Source organism: Pholcus phalangioides, unplaced genomic scaffold (genome assembly GCF_987345545.1).
Source record: "Pholcus phalangioides strain wild (caught in Gottingen) unplaced genomic scaffold, Ppha-v1.0 ptg000008l_1, whole genome shotgun sequence".
NCBI lineage: Eukaryota > Metazoa > Arthropoda > Arachnida > Araneae > Pholcidae > Pholcus > Pholcus phalangioides.
Window position 1 is genome coordinate 38,398,087 of NW_028301601.1, and position 21,645 is coordinate 38,419,731.

Here is a 21,645-nt window from a genome sequence, read left to right on the forward strand (position 1 = left end):
CCGAAATATCAAATTTCATCAATTTTGAACGAACAGTTAGTGAAATATAAGTTATTGAAAAACGAGGGTCGTAATGTTAAACAGAAGCATCTTGTTTTTGAGCATAATTGCTGAAATAATATAGGTATCTCATCACTTTTTATTTTAAATGATAGGTTCTAACAGTTCTAACAGGCCAAACATAACTTTATTACTCATTTTGAATTTGACTTTTTTTTAAATATGAGTTATGAATTATTAAAACATATTTTAAAAATTTATGAATAGAAACATACATTAATTTTTACTTCATTCGAATCAGCATAGTCGAAAACCCAACAGAATCAATTTTCATTCCAAACTGACCTCTATTTCGCGAGACATGAGTGATTATATGAAAATGACCAATTTTAGGGACCATATACTAGATATAAATTTGAAACTCATTGACAAATTTCTCATGACAAATTATGCGAAAATGTTTAAATATGAAGCTCATAACTTTACTGAAATGGGAAATAATTGTTTTAAGTATACGGTGATACGACAAATAAGTCATCCATCCAGTTTATCAAACTTTTTTCAAGTATTCTAGTAAACAAATAAACAACGAAATTTTGCAATTTTTCACTATTTCAGAAATTCGTTTCATTCCTTAGACAATATTCATGAGCTGAAATGGTAAATATAATAACGTGCAAAGAATTCACAAATTAATATCATACAATTAGATTGATGTTAATATTTATGGAGATAATAATCAATAAATAACGGTTCTCCCAATAGCGTAAATCATCTTAGTGCGCGCCAAGTTTAGGGTAGTGGCTGTTGGTGGAGTCGTCTCTGCTAAAACCACGGCATTTCGTTTCATCCGTATTTTTTTAGCATTAAAAATTGAGGAATTGCAAAATGAAACAAAATTATAATATAGTGCAATGTTCGACGAAAAATTCTTATATATTTTTTCTAAAGTGAAGAAATTGTCGTCGCAAACAATTGCTTTGCGACACACACACATCGTTCGAAATAATTATGGTATAAATATTCGTTCAATCACGGATATAAAGTCACTGAAATGAAGAGTAATAAAAAAAAAGTTTGTTTTTCACCTCTATGAAATTAAAACTATTTATTTTTTAACAGTACTAAATCTAAACACTCACGTAGCATATGGAGTATTTATCGTTTGGTGTGTCTTTTCCCTCCGCAATCAACCTTCAAATTCAGTTTCTCGATGTTGAGAGCGTCCCCAAACACATTTCACTCATCTCGCTCTCATTTTTATACTTACAGCAATAAAATTTTATTTTTAGGGTGAATGTGTGCAATGCGATAAATCAGATAAGATGGAAAAAAATAAGGGTTTACATTGAAGATTTTGAAGTTCGAACAATAACAAGTATATGGATGACCCCTCATCACGACGAATTTTACATAGCCGGGTAGAAAACCACAAATCATAATTTTTGGTGAAAACCGCTTCATTCCACAACTTTTAGAACCCAAGATATCGCCATCGTTCGGTTAAAATTTATGCGCAGTGTACATGGCAAATACACAGGATGAAAAAATGCATTATACCAATTTTTGTTCTGAATTTTTTTGGTATTTTTCGAAGTAAATCGTTTAATGTCAGAAAACTTTTTGTCAATAGAGGATGCTCTACACGATAGCAAATCACATTATTGGACTCGGATATTTCTTCAATCTCTTCTGTGTCCGAAACGTTCGTAAATCTTCAGCCGGTAATTCATGGCTGAGGTAAAATAACTTCACCAATAGTGAATTACAGTCGGATCCCGTATTCGCGGGGTTTTTTTTTTCCTTTATTGGAAACGTTTTTTGACAACATTCAGCAATCGTCTCGTTCACGTATTTTGTGTACAAAATTTGAGTTGTGCTTGTTTAGGATGGATCATTCATCTAGTGCTACTGATAATGCTTTGAAAAGGTAAAAGTGAAAACTTGACAAGAAAAATTGAATATATTGCTCGGCGAAAGTAAGTCAATACCTGCTGTGGTCCGCCATTACGGAATCAACGAATTTACGGTGAGATATATCGAGGAAAAAGAATCTCTCTCTCTCTCTCTCTCTGAAATTCGTTCAGCTGTAGCTGCACCAGTGGCAGTCAAAATCTTGCAGAGCCTACGGAATCCACGTGTTTCTTGTACAGAAAATGCTGTTTTTTGTAGGTACAAAAGGCGGTATTATAACAGAAAAGGTGAAAATTTTTACTCTCCTATAAAGAAAGAGCTGGTGAAAAGTAAATGTAAAAATCACTGGCGATCAAGCCGCTGCCTACCAGGAGGCAGCTAGAAAATTTCCAAACACTTTGTAGAAAATTATTGAAGAGAAGGGTTATGCACCTCGCAGGTGTTTAACGCTGACGAAACTACACTATTTTGGAAGAAAATGCCGCAAAGAAGTTAAGCAAGAGAAAAAAGCGAGCTCCTGGTTTTAAGGCAAGTAGAGATAGACTTACTATGTAGTTTGGCGCAAATGCGTATATGGGTAGCATGATAAAGCCCACCATCATTTTCAAATCTGAAAATCTGTGAGCTTTGAAGGGAAGGATAAGGCACAGCTCCCAGTATTTTGAACGAACAATAAAAAGGCTTGGACTATGAAAACACTTTTCCTGGATTGGTTTAAACGGTGTTTCGTTTAAGTCAGGAGGTACCTTGAGAGTGAATACATGCTATTCAAGTTCTTTTGATACTGGATTGACCGAGGAGGAATTAATGCAGCTGACTGGTCCTGAAACTGAAGAAGATCAAGATAAAGAAGTAGAAGACAAGTTCACCCACAAGTAAAATAGCGGAAGGGCTTCGCAAGCTCAAATCAGCAATAGATTATTTTCATAACAGTGTCATAACTATTATTTTCATAATAATAGATCCCTCTATTTTTCACGTTCTTCACATGTAGAAAAACTAGTACATACACCAACATGCTTGATGATATGAAGAAAAAGACACAGAAGACAAAAAAAAATCACAACGTTTTTTCAGAAAACATCGCCAACAATCGCTGCACCCTCTGTTGCATTCCCTTCTACCCTCTTCGTCATCCTGCTCTTTGCCATGATGTTCAGTAAACGAGATATATAAAAAAACAAAACCTATGGTTTCGGTTATTCGCGGATTTCCGTCTTCGCCGTAACCCCAGTGAATACGGGAGTGGGGGGGGGGGGACTGTAATTCCATTGAACACAAATGCACCCGTGTCAACAGCTCGATGAAAACCTTATGCAAGCTCCAGTAACTGGAAAATTCAGGAATGAGCTGTTAAGGTAATCGTACGTCCTACATTTTATAGGGCTGTGATTTGCATACTTCCAGTGATTTGCTTTCTTACAGCACCCTCTATCGACAAAAATTTGAACTAATGTTCTTTATGTTTTTTTATTTTAAAAAATTCCGTGTCAATAACTTTTTGCAAACTGCATTCAAATATACCAATTACTTCAATTTTTATGAATTTCTAACTATTCAGGAATTTATGAGGCACCCTGTATAATCCGCAAAATTTCAATGTTTTTAACATGCAATCCGAGGAATATAAGAAGGAAAATACGGTAATTTTGCTGAATTATTTCTTAAGTTCGGTTTTTCTTTCATTGTTAAACAACATTTGCTTCTGGCTTGTGAAGCCAATCATTAATCATTAAATGTGAAGACGATAGATCAAAAAGGAGCGCAGGCACCAGATCAAAATTTAGATTCCGCTGACAGTGCGTCTGTGATTTTTTTTTGAATGCCAGTGAACTACTACAACCATGAGATTACATCTATTATATTATATATATGACTAACTACAAGAGACGACGAAAAGATAGAAAAATGGCTATCTTTTTTTTTCCTAGATGGCATAACCTAGAAAACGGTTGAGCGCGCATTCATTTTGATTTCTGTTGCTGTTGAAGAAAAATTCAAAAAGAAGAGTGAGACGTGTGTTGCCTGTGTGTGTTCGTTTCTAAAAGAAACCTTTTTCTTTGTTTCTTTTCGTCTCTGGCGTGCTTGTTCGCGCAAATCCCCTCTTTGTCGAAATCAGACTCGTCGGTTTTATGTGACGATGTTTCTTTCATGTGAAAAAAAAAAAAAATTAGTGCGTGTTAAAGCGCCCTTTCCCGAGCCTTTCTGTACATAAAACCGCGGATATTGAATGGAGAGCAAAAGATTTACACACAACCTTTTTTTTTATTTCTTACATGTTTGCTTCTTTATCTTCCGTTTCTCTTCTATTCCTCACCGTTCATTAATTTTTACAACGGAGAAAGTGCTTTGATTCTGGGACAGGTATATTCTTCCCTATTTGTTGAACTCGTTATGATCGTATCCTGTGTGTTGAGATATATCGGGGAAAAAAATCGAAATTCCACCATTTTCTTGCACTTGGAAGCAACTTCCTTGTTACTTCTGGAATCTAGAGCATGGTTCCCAAACTTTTTGTTCATCAGCCGACCACCACTACGCCGCTAACGGGATTCGAACCTGGATGCGAGTCCAGTACGATGCCCACACCTTATAGCGGCTAATTTTGAAGACTGACTGAAACCGCGTGCTGCTTCAAAACTTCGCGTGAGAACCTCGACAATAGATAAAATAATCAATATGAAGCATATTCCGAAGGTTGACGCCATATACATAGCTTCGTGTGGGAATTGGAACTTTCTTCCTTGTGGGGAGTGTCTTAAAATCATGGCGGGCGAAACATCTATTGCCTCTGGACATCGTAGAGATAATCGCAGCTCGCTATTAGTAGTGATGAATGCGCCCCTTTTAAGCGGAATAGCAAAAATCATACTGAACCCCCTATAAAAGATGCTACATATTTTTTTAATTTAGTAGGTTTTCTTCCAATTTTCAGCGGGCGCAAAGTAAAGGGAGGGAGGGGTGGGGGAAGGTGGAGGAACAAGTGTTCCAACTTAACAAAATACAGTCGACGCCGCTTATTATACTCACGGACAATATTATCAATCGGGTATTATCACTTCTGCAAAGAACGAGGCAGACCATAGACTAAAAATACGTATATATACTATTATAACTATATGGGGCAGACTAATATGGTAAAGATTCGCTTGCAGTTATCAGGACTTCGGATAACGTTATCCCTTCCCCCCCCCCCCGGAAAGTTTTTCTGCGCACTCTGAAGCTAAAGTTTAACCAAAGTAATTTTTTTTTCGCTTTAAGTTATCGTTATCATGCTGCAAAACTTTGTAGGAAGCTAGAAGGTGTTTTACTTCACCTCCTTTATTGACAAACATTTTCCTACTACTTTATTTCGTAATCGGTCCGTAGTATTCGCTGCAATCCATGTACGAGTGGAGCTGCTTTTTCAATGGCCATTCTATAGCAAATGTATGACAAAAAAAGCCTTTTCCGTTTAGTTCTTGATCAGTTTCGTTCAATTGACCGGATTCAAATTTGATTTTCCCGAGAGATTTTCTCAAGGGAATGTATGGAACGTATAGCATGGTATAAAAAGTATCGTGATTCGTAATACACATCAGACGGTTTCACTCTAACGCTTTACGATGGCTGAGTAAAACAAAATGCAGCATTTCAGCTCAAAGGCAAAAAAAAGAAGTCTTGAACACATTGCAACCAATTACGAGGAAGGAAAAACAGTTGTCCCGTTTTACCAATACCTGTTTACCATATCCGTTCCACCAAACATACTTGCAAATGGGAGTTTTATTCGGATATACTTATCCACACGCACACACATTCGGTTTTTATTATCAGAAATCCCGATCCCGATGGATCGCTTCAAGAGGCGTTGACTGTATCTGGACTCGTCAATGCTAAAATGAGAAACGTTTGAGCAAGCGAGATATCTCGTCGGTGCCGCTTAAATGGTTGAATCATAATTTTCATGTATGCTAAATGCGAACATACGCTACCAAAGATGGTTTTGCCTTCAGTTCTAACACTAATAGAAAACATCAGATGCTCGACAGATGTTGAACGCAAGTGCGGTTTTGTCATCACAAAGGTTTTTGTCTCTCTTGAGCCGATACATCGTAAATTATTTGGTTAGATCTGCGCAGCACTAGCCAGACGAGTTACTTATGAGAGGAAGCACAACACAGAGATACGTCTAAAAAAAAAAATTAGTGAAACGAATAAAATGGATCGTAATTTTTCGAGTCGTGTGCAGGTAGGGCGTTTGATTTCTTTCGTTTTTGTTTTATGAGATGTGTGTGTGGAGAGCGATTTTCACAGGCGAATCGTCGTTGCATTCACCCAATCTCAATCTACAGTGGAATCTTGTTTATGCGTCCCTCGTTTATACGACTCTCCCGTTTGGCTTCGGTCGCAATAGGTTTCTATACATTTCAATGTTAAAATAATTCGTTTATTCGACGTTTTCACTTCGACTCCAAGTCGGAATCCCCTTATGAAAAAAGTCATTTATATCCATCAAATGGGCACGATTTTTTTATGCTGTGAAAACGCGATGCTGCAACAGTTCTTCTTGCATATTGTCACCGCAGAAGCCACCGAAGAAGAAATTTTAGGATGATTGCTACGGTACATGAAAATAGTCAGTGAACTACTGGTTGATAGCCATTTGGAGTGGATAGTTAAGTGATTTGTTTATTGCTTGTTTCTGAGAATACACAGACGCGGTGAGCCCCAAAGAAACTGGTTTCAATGGTTTTGACGGCCATATGTCCTTCAGAATTTTTTTTTCCCAAATGTTTTCAGCGTTATCCCCAGACAGTAAAGAAGTTCATATTGAAAGCCTTTGGAGGGTAATGGTGGTCTGTCAATAAGAGACACATACACAATAAGTTATTTCGATTATTTCCTATAGAATTTTCTTTCTTTGCGATGCTTTGCTTGCTGGCTATGTCAAATCCGTCGTTCGTAATGTCGAGAAAACATGAAAAGCGCTTTATCTAAACAAAAACCTGGAAATTTTGGAAGAATTCGACGAGAATTTTAAATTAATGACGAAAGTTGATCTTGCAAAACAGTTGAATGCGAGCCGGTCTTGCATTTGAGAAAGTCTCTCAGCTGAGAAGAGGCAGACCTTCAATATGTTACAGTACTTACGGAACATGAAAATTCAATCATTTGCAATCTGCATTTCAAGATATGGAAGACCAGCAAGAGCACTAAGCAGGCACAACTGGCAACAGGATGCACATTAGGGTCATTCATATACATACACTTACACAACACGTTCCGACATGCACCGATTCATTAGAAATTCCGCAGAGGGAAAAGTGTACGAGGTGCATGTACGGTAGCAGTAGTAGTAGTAGTAATGATATACTCTACTGGTGTAGATATGTTACAGTAAATGTGATAAATGCGCTAAATTTTATCACTTTTACCGGTGATTATGCATAATACTATAAATGATTATGTTTCCATAAATGATTATGTTTATCAAATTTACCAACGACGCGTGGGTATTCGTATATATATGCATATTCGCTGGTAAAAATTTATGTCGGTTTATAAAGTCTTTTCGCCGGTAAATTTTATCATACTACAGATTTATCACATTTATAGCAACAGATGCATCCAAACCAAAGCCAGTATTATCTGCGGCGTGTCAAGCTCAATTGGACCGAGGGCGACCTGCTTCAAAATTATCTCTCAGGTGGGCCACCAATTATTAAAAATTTTGTAATTAAAAATATGATTGATAATAAAAATTTCTTAATTAGTAATGAAAATTAATTAGAATAAAAAACTGTTTATTTGCAATCGAAGGGAAATGAAAGAATAATAATAATAATAAATGACCATAAAATTAATTCTACCCGCCCACCAACCAAGATTTCTATTGATCAATCTGCTCACACGTGGAAAAGTTGAAAATGTTCTCTTCTAAAACGGGCTTTTTTGAGCAAATCCACTTTACACCTAAAACTTGTCAATGCATCGTGTCAATCATATGTCTTATTAGCTTATCCTTGTTATTTAATTCATTCAAATTCCCTGTAATGGTCATTTAAGAATGCAAGTTATCGCACCCGCGTCTTACCATTAAGAAATGAAACCTTTTATTCTCTCGTTTTTAGGAACAGTTTTACTTAAAAAACCACAGTTACCGAAATCAGTTTTACTTTTAAAAGCAAAAACGAAAATATTCTTTTTAGGATTTTATGACAATGCAAACGGAATTTTCTGTTATGAGGTAGCAAATCGAATTGGTTATCGAAGTTTTCAAGAAATCGCGGGGAAAAGCGCCCCTGGATCAGGTGAAGTTCAAAGTGTTCGTCACAGGCTTGAGAACGCTGCGTATTTCGAATTCTTTGCAGCATAGGATCTGCTGATAAATTACACAATAGAAAAAGATTGCACACAGTTTAAGAACGTCAAATACATTTCTGTCAATTTTTTTTTTCTTGAAGCCTCGAAGTGAAATTTTATCTCTGCAGGTCCTTGCGCCAAAAAGAAATCCGATCATTAATTCTTTATCTTCAACAATTCTGGAATTATTTCATTTCGAATTTTCTTTAATTCACAATTTTCATGATTTCATAGAGATTTCGTGATTGATATAGAATCGGACGCACACCAGTACTTGCGTCGTCTGTCTCAAAGATCGTCACCGTACACATTCATTTCTTGAGAGCAGGTGCTCATAGTTTCGATCACCCTATGAAAAATCAGGAATTACTGTTGCTACGTAATTTAGACCGAAGATGTATTGGTTGGGCGAATGGGCGCCATTTTAAATGTGTGGAAATGAAAGTAAAGCACCGCAAAAAAGGTAATTAAAAAAAATGGCATTCAAATTTGTGATTGATAGGAAATATTTTATCAGTTTCGTACTTGCGATGTGTGTGTGTGTGTGTTGCGTGTTATACTTCCAACACAAACGTCAGGGCGGTGCCCGATTTCATACCGCTCTTTAGGCGTGGCTCCTCCGATGATGGCCGCAATAACAATCTTAGCACCATCTCCCTCTATGTATGTATTATCCTGTCCTGTGGGCGAATTCATTTTTATACGCAGAAAATGTATTTTTTCCCCTTTTCCCTCGGTCAATTTCGATCACTTTTTTCTTTATTCTTATTCTCTCCCGTGTCTTGGAGGAGGAGGATGGGCGAGAGGAAATTGACGACAAATGGGCGTTCTCTGTAGTACTGATACAATTGATCCAGCACACGCGCGAGCCCAGTGATGAAGGTTCAGCTTGAGATGAAGGTGGCTCATTGCTCAGATGATGAATCTGGCTAGATGCAGAAAGAGAAGAAAAATATATACAGTTTAGTATCGCATACAGAATATGTTCACTTGTGAACAACGTGTGTTAATCGAAGGCGAGTGTAAATATGTGCATAGATCCATAAATGTCATGCGTTAGACCACACCAGCGTTTACCGGAATTGGCAATATTGCCGTCTGGGGATGGGGGGGGGGGGCGCACACTAGGAGTGAGGGCGATAGGCGTAATTTACAATAAAGATCCAAGTCTCAGTGTGGGAGGGGGGAAAGGCTAATTTTTCTTCTTCTTGGAAATGATGCGATGAGACAAATGAGTCGTACAGACCTTCGGCAAGACATTTGTAACACGTATATTTGAAGTATCAGAATACAAGAGATAAATCTCCAAAACTGGTATTATCATTAACATATATAGGGTGACCATATTATCATAAGAAAAATACAGGAGAATTGTTTCGCGAATACAGGAAAATACGAGACATTGCCAATAGTCGCCGAACAACCACTAAATTACGGCGAAATTGCTAATTATGGCACAAAACTAACCAAAATTTTCTGAAATACTGCAAATAGCTGTTTTCAATCCCCACAATGTGAAAAGATTTTCAGAATCAGTTCGTTTGTGATGATTCGAGACTTCCGAATATTTTGTTTCTCATTTAATAGATTCAAATTTGTTTTTTCCATTCCCCCACTCAACATTTTCCTCCAAACAAAGGGAAAAAGAGCTGCTACCAGAACATTTTCACATATTTATTTATAGTTTCACTTTTTGCTCTGAATGTGTTTTCTCTCTAAAATATAAAATTAAAAAAAAAAAAAAATTTAGGTGAAATATTCACAAGCTATCACCAAGCTGAAAAACCAATGTTACTCTCAAAGCATAAGATGTTGAATAAAATCTATTGAAGTTATTAACTTGTTTGTTCGCAGCCGCCAGTCAAATATATAAAATAGCAGGCCTCTGTCAAAAGGAAAATTTTTTTATAAGCATACTATTGTTTGAGCATACAGTTATTTATTGCCAATAAATGTGAATTATTTTTATACCAATACAGTGAATCCCGCTTATAACGCTCCCACTTAGAACGTTTCCCTTTTAGGACAACTTATTTTCGCGGTCCCAACTCTTACAAATACTCATCGAGATTTCCCGTTTGAAACGTTTTCTCGCTTATGGCGTTTGACATGTCGGTTTTTTGAAAAACGTTATAAACGTTTGGTTTATTTATATTGAGCACTAAATATTTAAAAACCCTTCAACTCTTGAAAACTCAAATACGCGTAATATACGCGTTGCAAATACGTGTAATATTCAGAGAAAATACAAAAATCTCTCTCTCTCTCTCTCTCTCTCTCTCTCTCTCTCTCTCTCTCTCTCTCTCTCCGAGTATGGTGTAACTCTTCCGCTATCCATGCGAAGGTACAGAGAGGTACCATACAGAGAGGACGTGGGTTCGGTTCCTCGCAAGGGCAGTAGAATTTTCTCTCTTTCTTAAATATATCTTCGCATCAGCCAGCTGTCAAAAACCTTCGTTAAAATACACGTATATATAAATACACTGGGGATGTCAACTCAGTTATTGAATTATGAAAATTACTTGTGTGCGTCAACGTTTTTGATGAAAATAACGAATTCAAGTAAACTCTGTTTACAAAATGGGAAAAACAAGAACATTTTTTTGCAAAAAAGTGTTGACGGCCAGAAAAACGAAGAAAAAAAAAAGGGACTGTCCCGGGACGTATGGTCATTCGAAACATGACCCACCTGTTTCTCCCCCCCCCCCCCCCCGCTAGTTGCGGCCGTGGTAATAAATCAGTATAACTTCTTAGTTGGGAAGGTAAGTTTATTCGTTGATTTGATGAATAAAAAGTCAAGTTAGCTTTGTTGGAAATATGTGAAAAACCAGGGTACATTTTCGCAAAAAAGTCGAGACTGCGAGAAAAACAGAAAAAACCGGGACTGTACTGAGGAATACGGGACGTATTGTCACCCTACTTATAAGCCCCGTTTATATATGTAAGACGGGGGGTTGCTTCGGTGATTATTACTTCGTAGCCGGTCAATTTGTCGCACTCAACTTGTCGCGCTCAACTCGTCGCGCATCAATTTGTCGCAGTTCCAATTCGTCGCGGTACAAATTCGTCGCAGTGCCAATTTGTCGTGTAACCAATTCGTCGGGACGTCAATTTATCGCAGAGTCAACTCGTCACGCGATCTGTATGTAGGTTTTTTGTCTCAAACGTGAAAAAATAAACATGAAGAAAAGTTTTTTTTCCATCAACCTTTAATCAGAAAATCTAACCTATCAAGAAATGCACACAGTTTACTAAATTTTTTTTTTTTTTTTTTTGTCAATTGATATTAATGTTTTATTATTCAATTATTGTAAATGTTAAAAAAATCATTTTTTCTATGATAAAATTTTAAAATTCTGTAAAAAAATGTCGGTGTTTATGATATTCCCCAAATTACAGTACAGCGGAGGCTGTCTTTAAGTGTAAACTTGTATCTGTCCCATGTGGAATCGAGACTCCCACCAACATTAACCACTACAGTATCTCCACAAGAACCTGAAATAATTAATAATTTAATTTAATTAATATTTCATTTTCACCGGATAAGCCACACTTGTCGCTTTCTCTCGAGATTTCCATTACTCGTAGCGAGGGGAGTTGGGGCGCACACCGAGATGATAAATTGCGATCACATACATTTTCAAAATTTAATTTGCACCGGATAAGTTGCTCAAGTTAAAAACTCAAAAAATCCAACCAATAAAGTTCATAGGTTACATTCGAGCAAATGCAACCGATAATCTTATTGGTTGAATTTTTCAAGTTTTATAAAAGGACTTTTAGAACACTTTCATAGTGTAATGCTGGCCTTAGATATATTGTCGGTAAAAAATTCCTCAAAGATGTATTCTCTACATGGCAGATACATATTCAATAGTGAATTAGGGCCATTCAAGTATTACGTAAGCAGATTTTCAGCCATTTTTGAGCCCCCCCCCCCTTGTAAGCAAAAATCAGCAAAACACTGACCCCCATCCTCTCCCCTGTCAACAAAATTTCACCAGCAGCTTAGAATATTTCATATCTTCAAAAAGGGGTGGTTGATGACGTAAGCGACCTTCAAACCCCCCCCCCCCCGCCATCAAAAGTCAACAAATCCGAAACTCCCTCCCCGATCCTGACGTAATACTTGAATGACCCCTTAGGCAAATTGTGCTTTGGGATGGGCATTGATCCTAATTTATCATCTTGGTGTGTTCGCCCAACGCCCCTCGCAGCGAGAAATGGAGATCCTACCAGAAAGCGGGAGTACGACTTATACGGTGAAAATTTAATTTTGAAAATTTATTTTATCGCAATTTATCATCTTGGTGTGTTCCCCAACTCCCCTCGCTGCGAGAAATGGAGATCCCGCCAGAAAGCGGGAAGTGTGGCATGAATACCATGAAAACTGAATTTTGAAAATTTATTTGACCGGCGTACTGACTCTGCGACAAATTTGTACCGCGACGAACTGACTCTGCGACAAATTTGCACCGCGACAAATTGACCTAGACCCTTATTACTTGCATGGCAACTTTTTTTCTTGATGGGGGAAAAAAGAAGGAACAGAGATCCGTCAAAAGAGTCTCATCTTTGTTGCGGAATAATGGTGGGTTACTTCGACCTCCTCTCTCATAATACTTTGTGCCGCGAAAACTACTGTTAGCTCTTTTGTCAGCCATCTTGAGCCAACCACATCCGTTCAACCTAAGTTCTAGTTCAACCTAGAACTCCTTATAACACACACATACAAATATTTAGTTCAACCCAAGTGACCAGTGACGACTTCCGGAGAGGGGGGGGGGGATACCGGCAAAAACTAAACGCCATGTAAACGGGTTGTAGCGGAAATCCTGTTATTGGCAACTTACCCGGGATATTTTATTTCCCAAGTAAACTGGGTTATATACAGTGAAACCTCACTACAACGATAGATCCCTATGCAACGATGTTTTTTTTTCAAGTCCTATTTGGAAATGCCTTCACTTCTCCTATACAACGATATTTTTCCTTGGTTCGCAGAATATTGTTGTATCGAGGTTTCACTGCATAAGCCCACTGTTTACATGGGAAATGAAAAATTTGGTTTCTCTTCACTCCGCAGTATGGAAGAATCGCAAAGGATTGTGGGAAAGGGGTATGCACCATAAAAATCCTCATAACTTTAGAGCATTCACCCCCTAAATTTGGAAAATCCCAACCACTCAAAAACTGTTAGGCCTAGGAGTTCTCCCCTCGCGGTTCCCACGCACAAAGGAAAAACTCGTAGGGAGGACCCAAAGATTTAAAATTTATTCTAATTTTTTTAAGAGAATAAATATACTGTAAAATCAATATAGGACCCCTGTTTCCCCCCCCCCCCTCCCATCTCGTTTGTTTTTGCAAACTGTCGTTTGCACCAAAACAAGAGATAAAAGAGGGGAGTGTAAGAACGCACAAAATCGTTAGTCAGCGATTGTGAATCTCATTTCACACGAGGAAGTAAAACAAAAAATTAAAATATGCAGATACAGTGAATTTCTTGATATACGTGCTAAAACAATGCGTTCAATCGCGAATTGCTGATCAAGCTTCGATATTTTTTAGATTAGATTATTCGAAATTATATCTCTTTGTTCTAGAATATCTTTCTTATAGAAAAAAATAGCTTCGTGTAAATGCATGTACTATGTATCTTATATTTACCCGAAATTCGAATGTATAATTTCGATTGCTTCGGCCTCGTATGTGAGGATGGTTCAACAAACTTTTGTTCTTCACGTAGAGAAAGGTAACGCCAAAAAAAGCATTCGTGCGTGGGGCTTCGTTTCCTTCCTATTCGTGTGCATACTGTATAATGATATACATATATTTTGTCCTCCATGAAGGTAGGAGAGTGAAAGTGGCGCTCCAGCGGCCCATGGGTACTATTCATGAATGCAAGCAAAACCTTCATTTTTACCACTACTGAAAAGAAAATAATTATGTATTCATGATGATTAGCCAGGAAAATGTACGGGTTACAATGATACCTCGAGTTACGACCGCGATTCTTTCCTGAAAAAGTTATCGTGAAAAATTCATATATCGAAGCAAACTTTTCCATCCTGAACAAAACTGGGGTTGGCCGGATTTCGAAAATCGAAATACGGGGCACATATTTTTCAGTGAGCTCTTACAAGGGAAGGATCCAAAGGTGTCATCCTCAAATATTATATCATACAAATGAAAAAACTTAAGTGTAATCATCTCACCCAGAAACAAGGTTTGCGGGATTTTTAATTTCATTCTTGGACTCTGTTGGCATTCGAAATATTAAAATTTGAAATTTTTTTGAGTGACCCATAATAATTCCTCCGCATATTTTTATATTTTTGTGCATATTTAAATGAGTAGGAAAAAGTGAGGTAATTTTTTGGAAGTTTTTGATGATGACACTATGGACCCTTTCCTTGTTAGTTTGGAATATAGATGGTGACACTAATTACATGAATAATCGTGGCGCTTTTGCATCAATCTTCCCTAGATGATTGCAGTATTTGTTTTACTTGGATTGTGTGTGTGTGTATTTCTTCTTAGAATAAAAAAAAATCTCTATATATATATACAGTCGATTTCGCGAACCTCCAATTTACGAACACGCTCTTTTTTATGAACTGGCCCTCTGTCCCGAACAGCATGCCATAGAGCTAATGCTGAAATCCACTCTATTTTACGAACTCGTTTTTATTGCGCTATTTTTTTGCCCCGGTTATTTTATTATTCCAGACGCCTCCGAGTTTGTTGTAATCAAAAGTAAACTTTAATATGGTAAATTTGAGTAAATTTGATGATAAATTAAAAAAAAAAAAAAGTGGCCTACAAGACTTTTCCATAGACACGAAAGACTGAAAATGGCTCTGAGAATCAAAAAAATTCGAGAACTTAAGCATTGAACATGAACATTAACTTGTTAATAAGGCCATTTCTGAGTCGATAGAGCTCTACTTCGGCCAACTGCTGTTTGTTTACTTTCCTCTTCGCAATATCAACAAAACGGAAAAGATTGTGCTTGGCTTTGGATGAAAAAAAGAAATATTTTCAAATAAATTAATGCGCGAACTCTTAAAATTACATTGAGTTCTCTAATCAAAGATCAGCAAAAGATCTATTTTACGGCAAGTGGTTTCAGCGGCTGTTCACCATCATGGAAATATTTCAGGGAAGCGAAATTTTATCCTACATCAATTCCATGGAATCTTATATTTACCAAAACTTTTTGCAATGAAAAAAAACTTTCTCTCCCTCAACAGACATGCAATCATTGGCGTACGCAAAGAGGGGGGGGGGGCGGTTTGGGGTTCTAACCCCACTCAAGCCGAGGTTATAGTGTTATTTTGCAGGAAAAAACGTAAACCCCTCGCCCCTTCAGAAGAAAAAAAATTGAAACCCCCCCCTTGAGAAAATTCTGCGTACGCCTATGCATGCAATATATTATAAAATACAATGTGTTTAATTGTATCTCCAATTCTCTTGTTAAAAATATCATTTCAATATCATATACTTGAGGGAAAAAAATTAAATCTCAATTGAAGTCACTTAAAGAAATTTTAGAGCATTTTTTTTGTTTGGGACACGACATTGGGTAAAAAATTGCAACAAAATCTTCCCGAATTTCCCATCTTGGACTCATATTTTTGGCCGTAGATGATTTGCAACCAGCAGCTCGGTCTTTGATTTTGTTTCTCTGCTTTATAATCGTTTTCAAAGTTGCCACAGGGATATTCAACTATTTTTCAAGGTCAACACTATTCGCCATTAATTTAAAATTCTTGTTGAATTCTTCCAAAATTTCCAGTTATCTATTTTAAACAAAAGCGCTTTTCGTTTTCTCGACATAACGAACGGCGACGGATTTGTCACAGCCAGCAAGCAAAGCACCATAACGAAATTTCTACAGGAAATGAAACTTGCTGTGTATGTGTACCGTATGTGTCTTTTATCGGCAGACCTTTACCCTCCAAATACTTACAATGTGTGTGGACTTCCTTACCCTCTGGGGTGGGGGGGGGGAATATGGTGAAACATTTGGTCGTAAAAACATTCTGAAGGACATATGGCCGACAAAACAATTGAAACCCGTTTCTTTTGGGGCTCTTCGGGTCTGCATATTCTCAGAAACAAGTAATAAACTAATCACTTAAGTTGTGTCCTCTCTAAATGGGTATCAGCCATCTCACTGGTTATTTGCATATACATTACGTTAGCAATCACCATAAAATTAATATCTTTTGCGTTGACAATATTTTAGAGAAATAATTTCCGCGCTATGAGATCCTCCGGTGTGTCCACAGAATGTCGCATAAACGAGTAATTTAAGGTGGCCCCATAGGATGCTTACGTCAGACATGGTGAGTGAACCCACGAACGCATTCAGCGATCAACTGACATCCACCTTTCGTCTCCCCTGGACTCAGAGCCTGCATGCGTTTTTCTCGATTTTCACCCTCTCAACGTTGTTTGCGACACCATTTTTTCCATTTTTGTTCTTCCTCATGCCTACTAACAACCCTCTGAGTTTTTCGGTCCATTAACAGAACACCCTGTATATGTTACTGCCAAAGCCCGAAATCGGGGACGGGAACTGGCCGTGCCAGATGTCCGAATTTCGGGCTTTGGTCCGCCCCTATTTTTCGATCCCTATGAATCGGGGTCATCGCCACATTGGCGTTTTTTTTTCGTCATAATTTTGACCACGTGATAATTATAGTTAGCTATGGCAACCCTAACGATCAAAGGAATCGGAATATCGATATATATATAAAGGCCGGTGAAAGGCCGAAATTTAGACATTGACCGGTCAAGTGGGCCGGGAGCTGGCATCTTTCGGTCTTTAGCAATGACATATATTGAAGATAGATCAGAATATGTTATTTCTAATTCCGCAAATGGTGAAGAATTTTGGTTTGGAAGCAGGCAAGAAATTTGTTATATGAGGATTTTGTTTGTAATGATAACCACTTCTAAACGTTAGATAAGGTTTAGGTATTGAGTTTCCCCAGATTTCTCTAGTCACTGATTATACGCGAAATCCCCCCTCCTCCCCCGTCGATCAAATTCAAATCCAATTATGTATTTTGTCGTTGCTTAAAGAATTTTTCTATTATGTCATTTTTTAGATCCTAGAGCAAGAGAAGCATGCTCTGCGCAGGAAGTTGGATGCCCTCGAAGGCGACTACGACAGCAGGATTTCGGAGCTGCAGAGCGACATCGAAGAGCTCCGCAAAGAACTCGAAGAGCAACACAGTTTACAGAGAGTTTCCGAGAAAGAAAAAGCTCAACTCCTACAAGAACTCACTGAGCAAAACCACCGACTCACCGCTCAGTTGAAACAGGTAAGTGCATGAAAAAAGAAGACATGTTTACATACACGGTATTTGTGCATTCAAGGGTCGGGTTTGAGGAGATTCTCCCCCCCCCCCTCCCCCGAAAAAAAAGAGAAATCCTCGAAATATTTTCACATCGAATCGTTTTCGATGGTTGCATTCATTCCCGACCCCCCATCATGATGTGCTCCGCAGTCATTGAATGAAAAAGTTGTTTCAGCTACGTTTGCTATTTCATCCGTTTCAGACCCGAGCATTCACTTTTTGAAATTTTCAAATGTTTTTGCATTTTTGATACAAAAAAAATGCATTAAAATCATAAATGTCACAGCAAATCTACATACTTTCATTTTTTTTTTTTTTTTTTTTTTTTTTTTTGTAAAGAAATAATTCACTTCGTTCAAATTCATTCAGACAAGATCATGTTTAAGGGTAGACATTCACATACGATTTTCCCCCGAATTTTATGTAATAAATCACACTTTGTCCCCTGTAAGCCATCTTAAAAAACCCCTGAAAATTAGTCGTACAATGCGAGAAAACGTTCGAAGTGGGAGATATACACCTACTCTCGAGATCTATAATTAGAGGAGGTAATAAGTGGTGGAACCTGTTGTGTCATTTATACGTCGCTCGGTTATAAGAACTTCCACGTTTATACGACTTTCGCCTTCAGTCTCAATCGGTTCTTATACATTTTAACGTTAAAATAATTCATTTATTCGACGTTTTCTCTGACTCGAATCTTTTGAAAAATTATCATTTATATCCATCAAATGCGCCCAATTTTTGTAGACCAGGGGTGTTCAACCTTTAGGAAAGTGCGGGCCACACTTCATTGACTTGAAATGTGTCGTCACGGGCTACTCAATTAAGTGATCGGGAACAGCGCCGCGGATCACTTAACTGCTCTAAAACTGCGCCACCGTGATCTGTAAATAGGTCTTGGATCACGAAAATTCTCCGACACCACTTCGTCCTCAGTGACAGAGTGATTGAGCGGGTGAGTAAATGAGTGAGCGAGTGAGTGACCGAATGAGAGCTAGTGAATAAGCGAGTAAGTGACCGAATGAGAGCTAGTGAATAAGCGAGTAAGTGACCGAATGAGAGCTAGTGAATAAGCGAGTAAGTGACCGTATGAGTGACCGAGTAAGTGACCGTATGAGTGACCGAGTAAGTGACCGTATGAGTGACCGAGTAACTTGATGAGTGTCCTAATGAGTGAGTAACTTAATGAATGTCCTAATGAGTGAGTAACTTAATGAGTGTCCTAATGAGTGAGTAACTTAATGAGTGTCCTAATGAGTGAGTAACTTAATTACTGTCCTAATGAGTGTTGGTGAGTGACTGTGTGAATGACTGAGTGAGTGAATAACTGTATGGTAACCGAATAAGTGACCGTATGAATGACTGAGTGGAGTTACCGAATGAGTGAGCGATTGAGTGAGTAACCGTGTGAACAACTGTATCATTAACAGTATAGAGTGAGTGGGGGAATGAGTGACGGTATAAGTGACTGACTCACTCATTCATTTTGCTCATCTGCTCGTTTTTGAGATTGCTTCAAAAATAAGCCCACAGCTTTATGCGAATGAGCGAAGACATGTGTCTGATGCTACATAAGAGAAATGCGTGAGCATAACACACGTGTATATGATGTCAAAAAAAATGAAGAAACTGGACGAAATAATTAAATGACAGCAAATAATCGAAATACCAAGTTGCGGAAAATCCCTTAATCATCCAGGTACTCTCAGCCAGTGTAACACGAATTACAGCTTTCTGAATTTTGAGGACATTCAAATAGGAATTTCCCGTATAAGTTGCATTATATATCTGGCAACCCCAAATTATTAAAAAATATTTTCTGTGTGCATACGTGATTGAAAATCATTCACTTAAAAATGCTCATATCTTATTGAATTTTAAATTGTCGCTTTCTAAATCCCTACACAGGATGTATCCAGTGCCAATTTTTCTGTGAATTTCATAAAAATTGGTTAAAACTCCGCATGCTATAAACAAAAACCATGCGATGAAATAGAACGGACCAATATCATAACGTGGGATCAAAATTCGTTTCAATTGTCGGGTCTTCTCGGATAATGTTATCGATTATTGTTCCCGTCGGAAGTTTTTTTGCGCATTCTTCCCATAGTGAAGGCAAATGTATGACAAAAATAGCTTTTTCCGTTCAGTTCTTGATCAGTTGATTGATCTTCAATTGACCAGATCCAAATTTCTTTTCCAGAGAGACTTTCTCAAGGGATCTGTGAAACGTATTGCGTACAATAAAAAAAAATATCGTAATTTGTGACAAACAATAAACAGTTCCATTCTAACGACTCCTAATGGCTGAATAACAAAAATCAAGAATTTTATCTTAAAGGGGGAAAAAAGAGGTCTCGTTTTAGAATAGAATTTTAAAAAATGGAAAGCGTTGAACATCTTGCAACGAATTACGCGGGAAAGCAAAACAGTTTTCTTTCAGACATTTGCCATTCGTTCCGTTAATCCAAACGGGATGTATGGTTACCGTACTTGCAAGCAGGACTTTTTCGGATATAGTTGTCATTCTGTTACCGTTATCAGAAACCCCGAGTCCCGATGTGATCATATTAAGTGACGGGGACTGTACAAGCATAAGGTTCACGTGACCGAAATTTAACAACAATTTACCCAGTATTTTCTAGAAATTCGAAAAAAATGTCTAAACTCCAAAAAGGACAAAGACTTTTGGAAACATAGTGTATCATCTGGTTATATTGAAATTACCGATATATACACATGCTATAATTGCACTGTACAATTGTACCCACACGAGGAAAAACACAATGCTGCCGAAGTGGGTCAAAGGTTTCGAGTGAGGACATTCGCTTTCTCTTAGCAGCCCCGTGTCGTGGAGTCGTCGTCGTCACGTAGTTAAAATCGATCGATCAGAATCCTTGACACTGTGTCATGATTAGTTTTTCAGCTTTATATATATATTTTTGGTGACAACGTGGCTCAAAAGTCCTTAAAAGAAGACTCCTCTTTGTCGGAGGAGTAAAATCGAAATTTCAATCTGGAGGAAAAAACGGGCCCCCACTCGAGGTAACGAGGAGCAAAGAGAACAATGAGATCAGATGGGGCCTCTTCACCTCAGCATTAAACAATAGGCCGTTGCGTCAATTTCCATCGCTCTGGACAACTTTTCGGCGTTGCCGACTTTTCTCTCTCTTGTTTCTTTTGGATTTGGTTTGCCCTTGAAAAGCCCTCCTTCAGATTTCTCACCATATTCAGACAACCGGCGAAATCCTTATTTCTATCACTCATCAGTTCAAGGGAATACGGATGCAACAAGTACAGAAACCTCGGAGTCTGATACAGTGGCCGACCTTTAGAACAGTGTGGGCCACTTCATTGGTTTGAAAACTCATCACGGACCACTTAATTAAGTGTTCTGGAACACAGCCACTGGTTGATGGAACTGTGCCGCAGGTCATTCAAGTGACCTGTAAATATGCCGCGGACCACTTCAATGATTTGGAGCTGCACCGCGATTCACTTAAATGATCTAGAAATGCGCCACGGATTGCGTAAATTATGGAACTGAGCAGCAGTGATATGTAAATATGTTGCGGCCACTTAAGTGCTCTGGAACCGTGCCGCGGGCAACTTGAGTGATTTGTAATTATGCCGCGAGCCACTCTAACGATTCACAGGCCATTGAAGTGATGTAGAACTGCACAGTGAGTCACATAAGTGAACTGGATATACGGCACTTAGTTTACTTTTACAAAATTAGGGCCCTTTCACGCGGAGTGAATGCGGGTCCGGAAGAAGTTTTAACTATTGGTGCAAACGGAGCCTTTCAGACGATGCGGAATGCACCCGCAACTTGGAAGTGTTCGTGCGGGTCCGGATGGCGTCCGCATGTGTCAAAACCCAAGTGGTACACATACAGGTTTGGTACATTAGGTTATATGGAGCTAATCACACGACGCGGGTCCGGGTCGAATCGTCCGCATCTTTGGCTACTTTTAAAGATGATTTTGTATGGAATTTTGTTAATATCATT

At 38.1% G+C, this 21,645-nt stretch overlaps 1 protein-coding gene across 1 annotated transcript in view; it reads left to right on the forward strand.

Annotated features, from left to right (window-relative positions):
* The window catches only part of LOC149084257 (bicaudal D-related protein homolog), an 82,162-nt gene that overhangs the window by 39,595 nt on the left and 20,922 nt on the right, over positions 1–21,645 (forward strand). Inside the window, exon 2 of the mRNA XM_089234622.1 lies at positions 17,379–17,594. Within this exon, the coding sequence (XP_089090748.1) occupies positions 17,379–17,594 (216 nt within the window). The remainder of the gene's footprint in view (positions 1–17,378; positions 17,595–21,645) is intronic.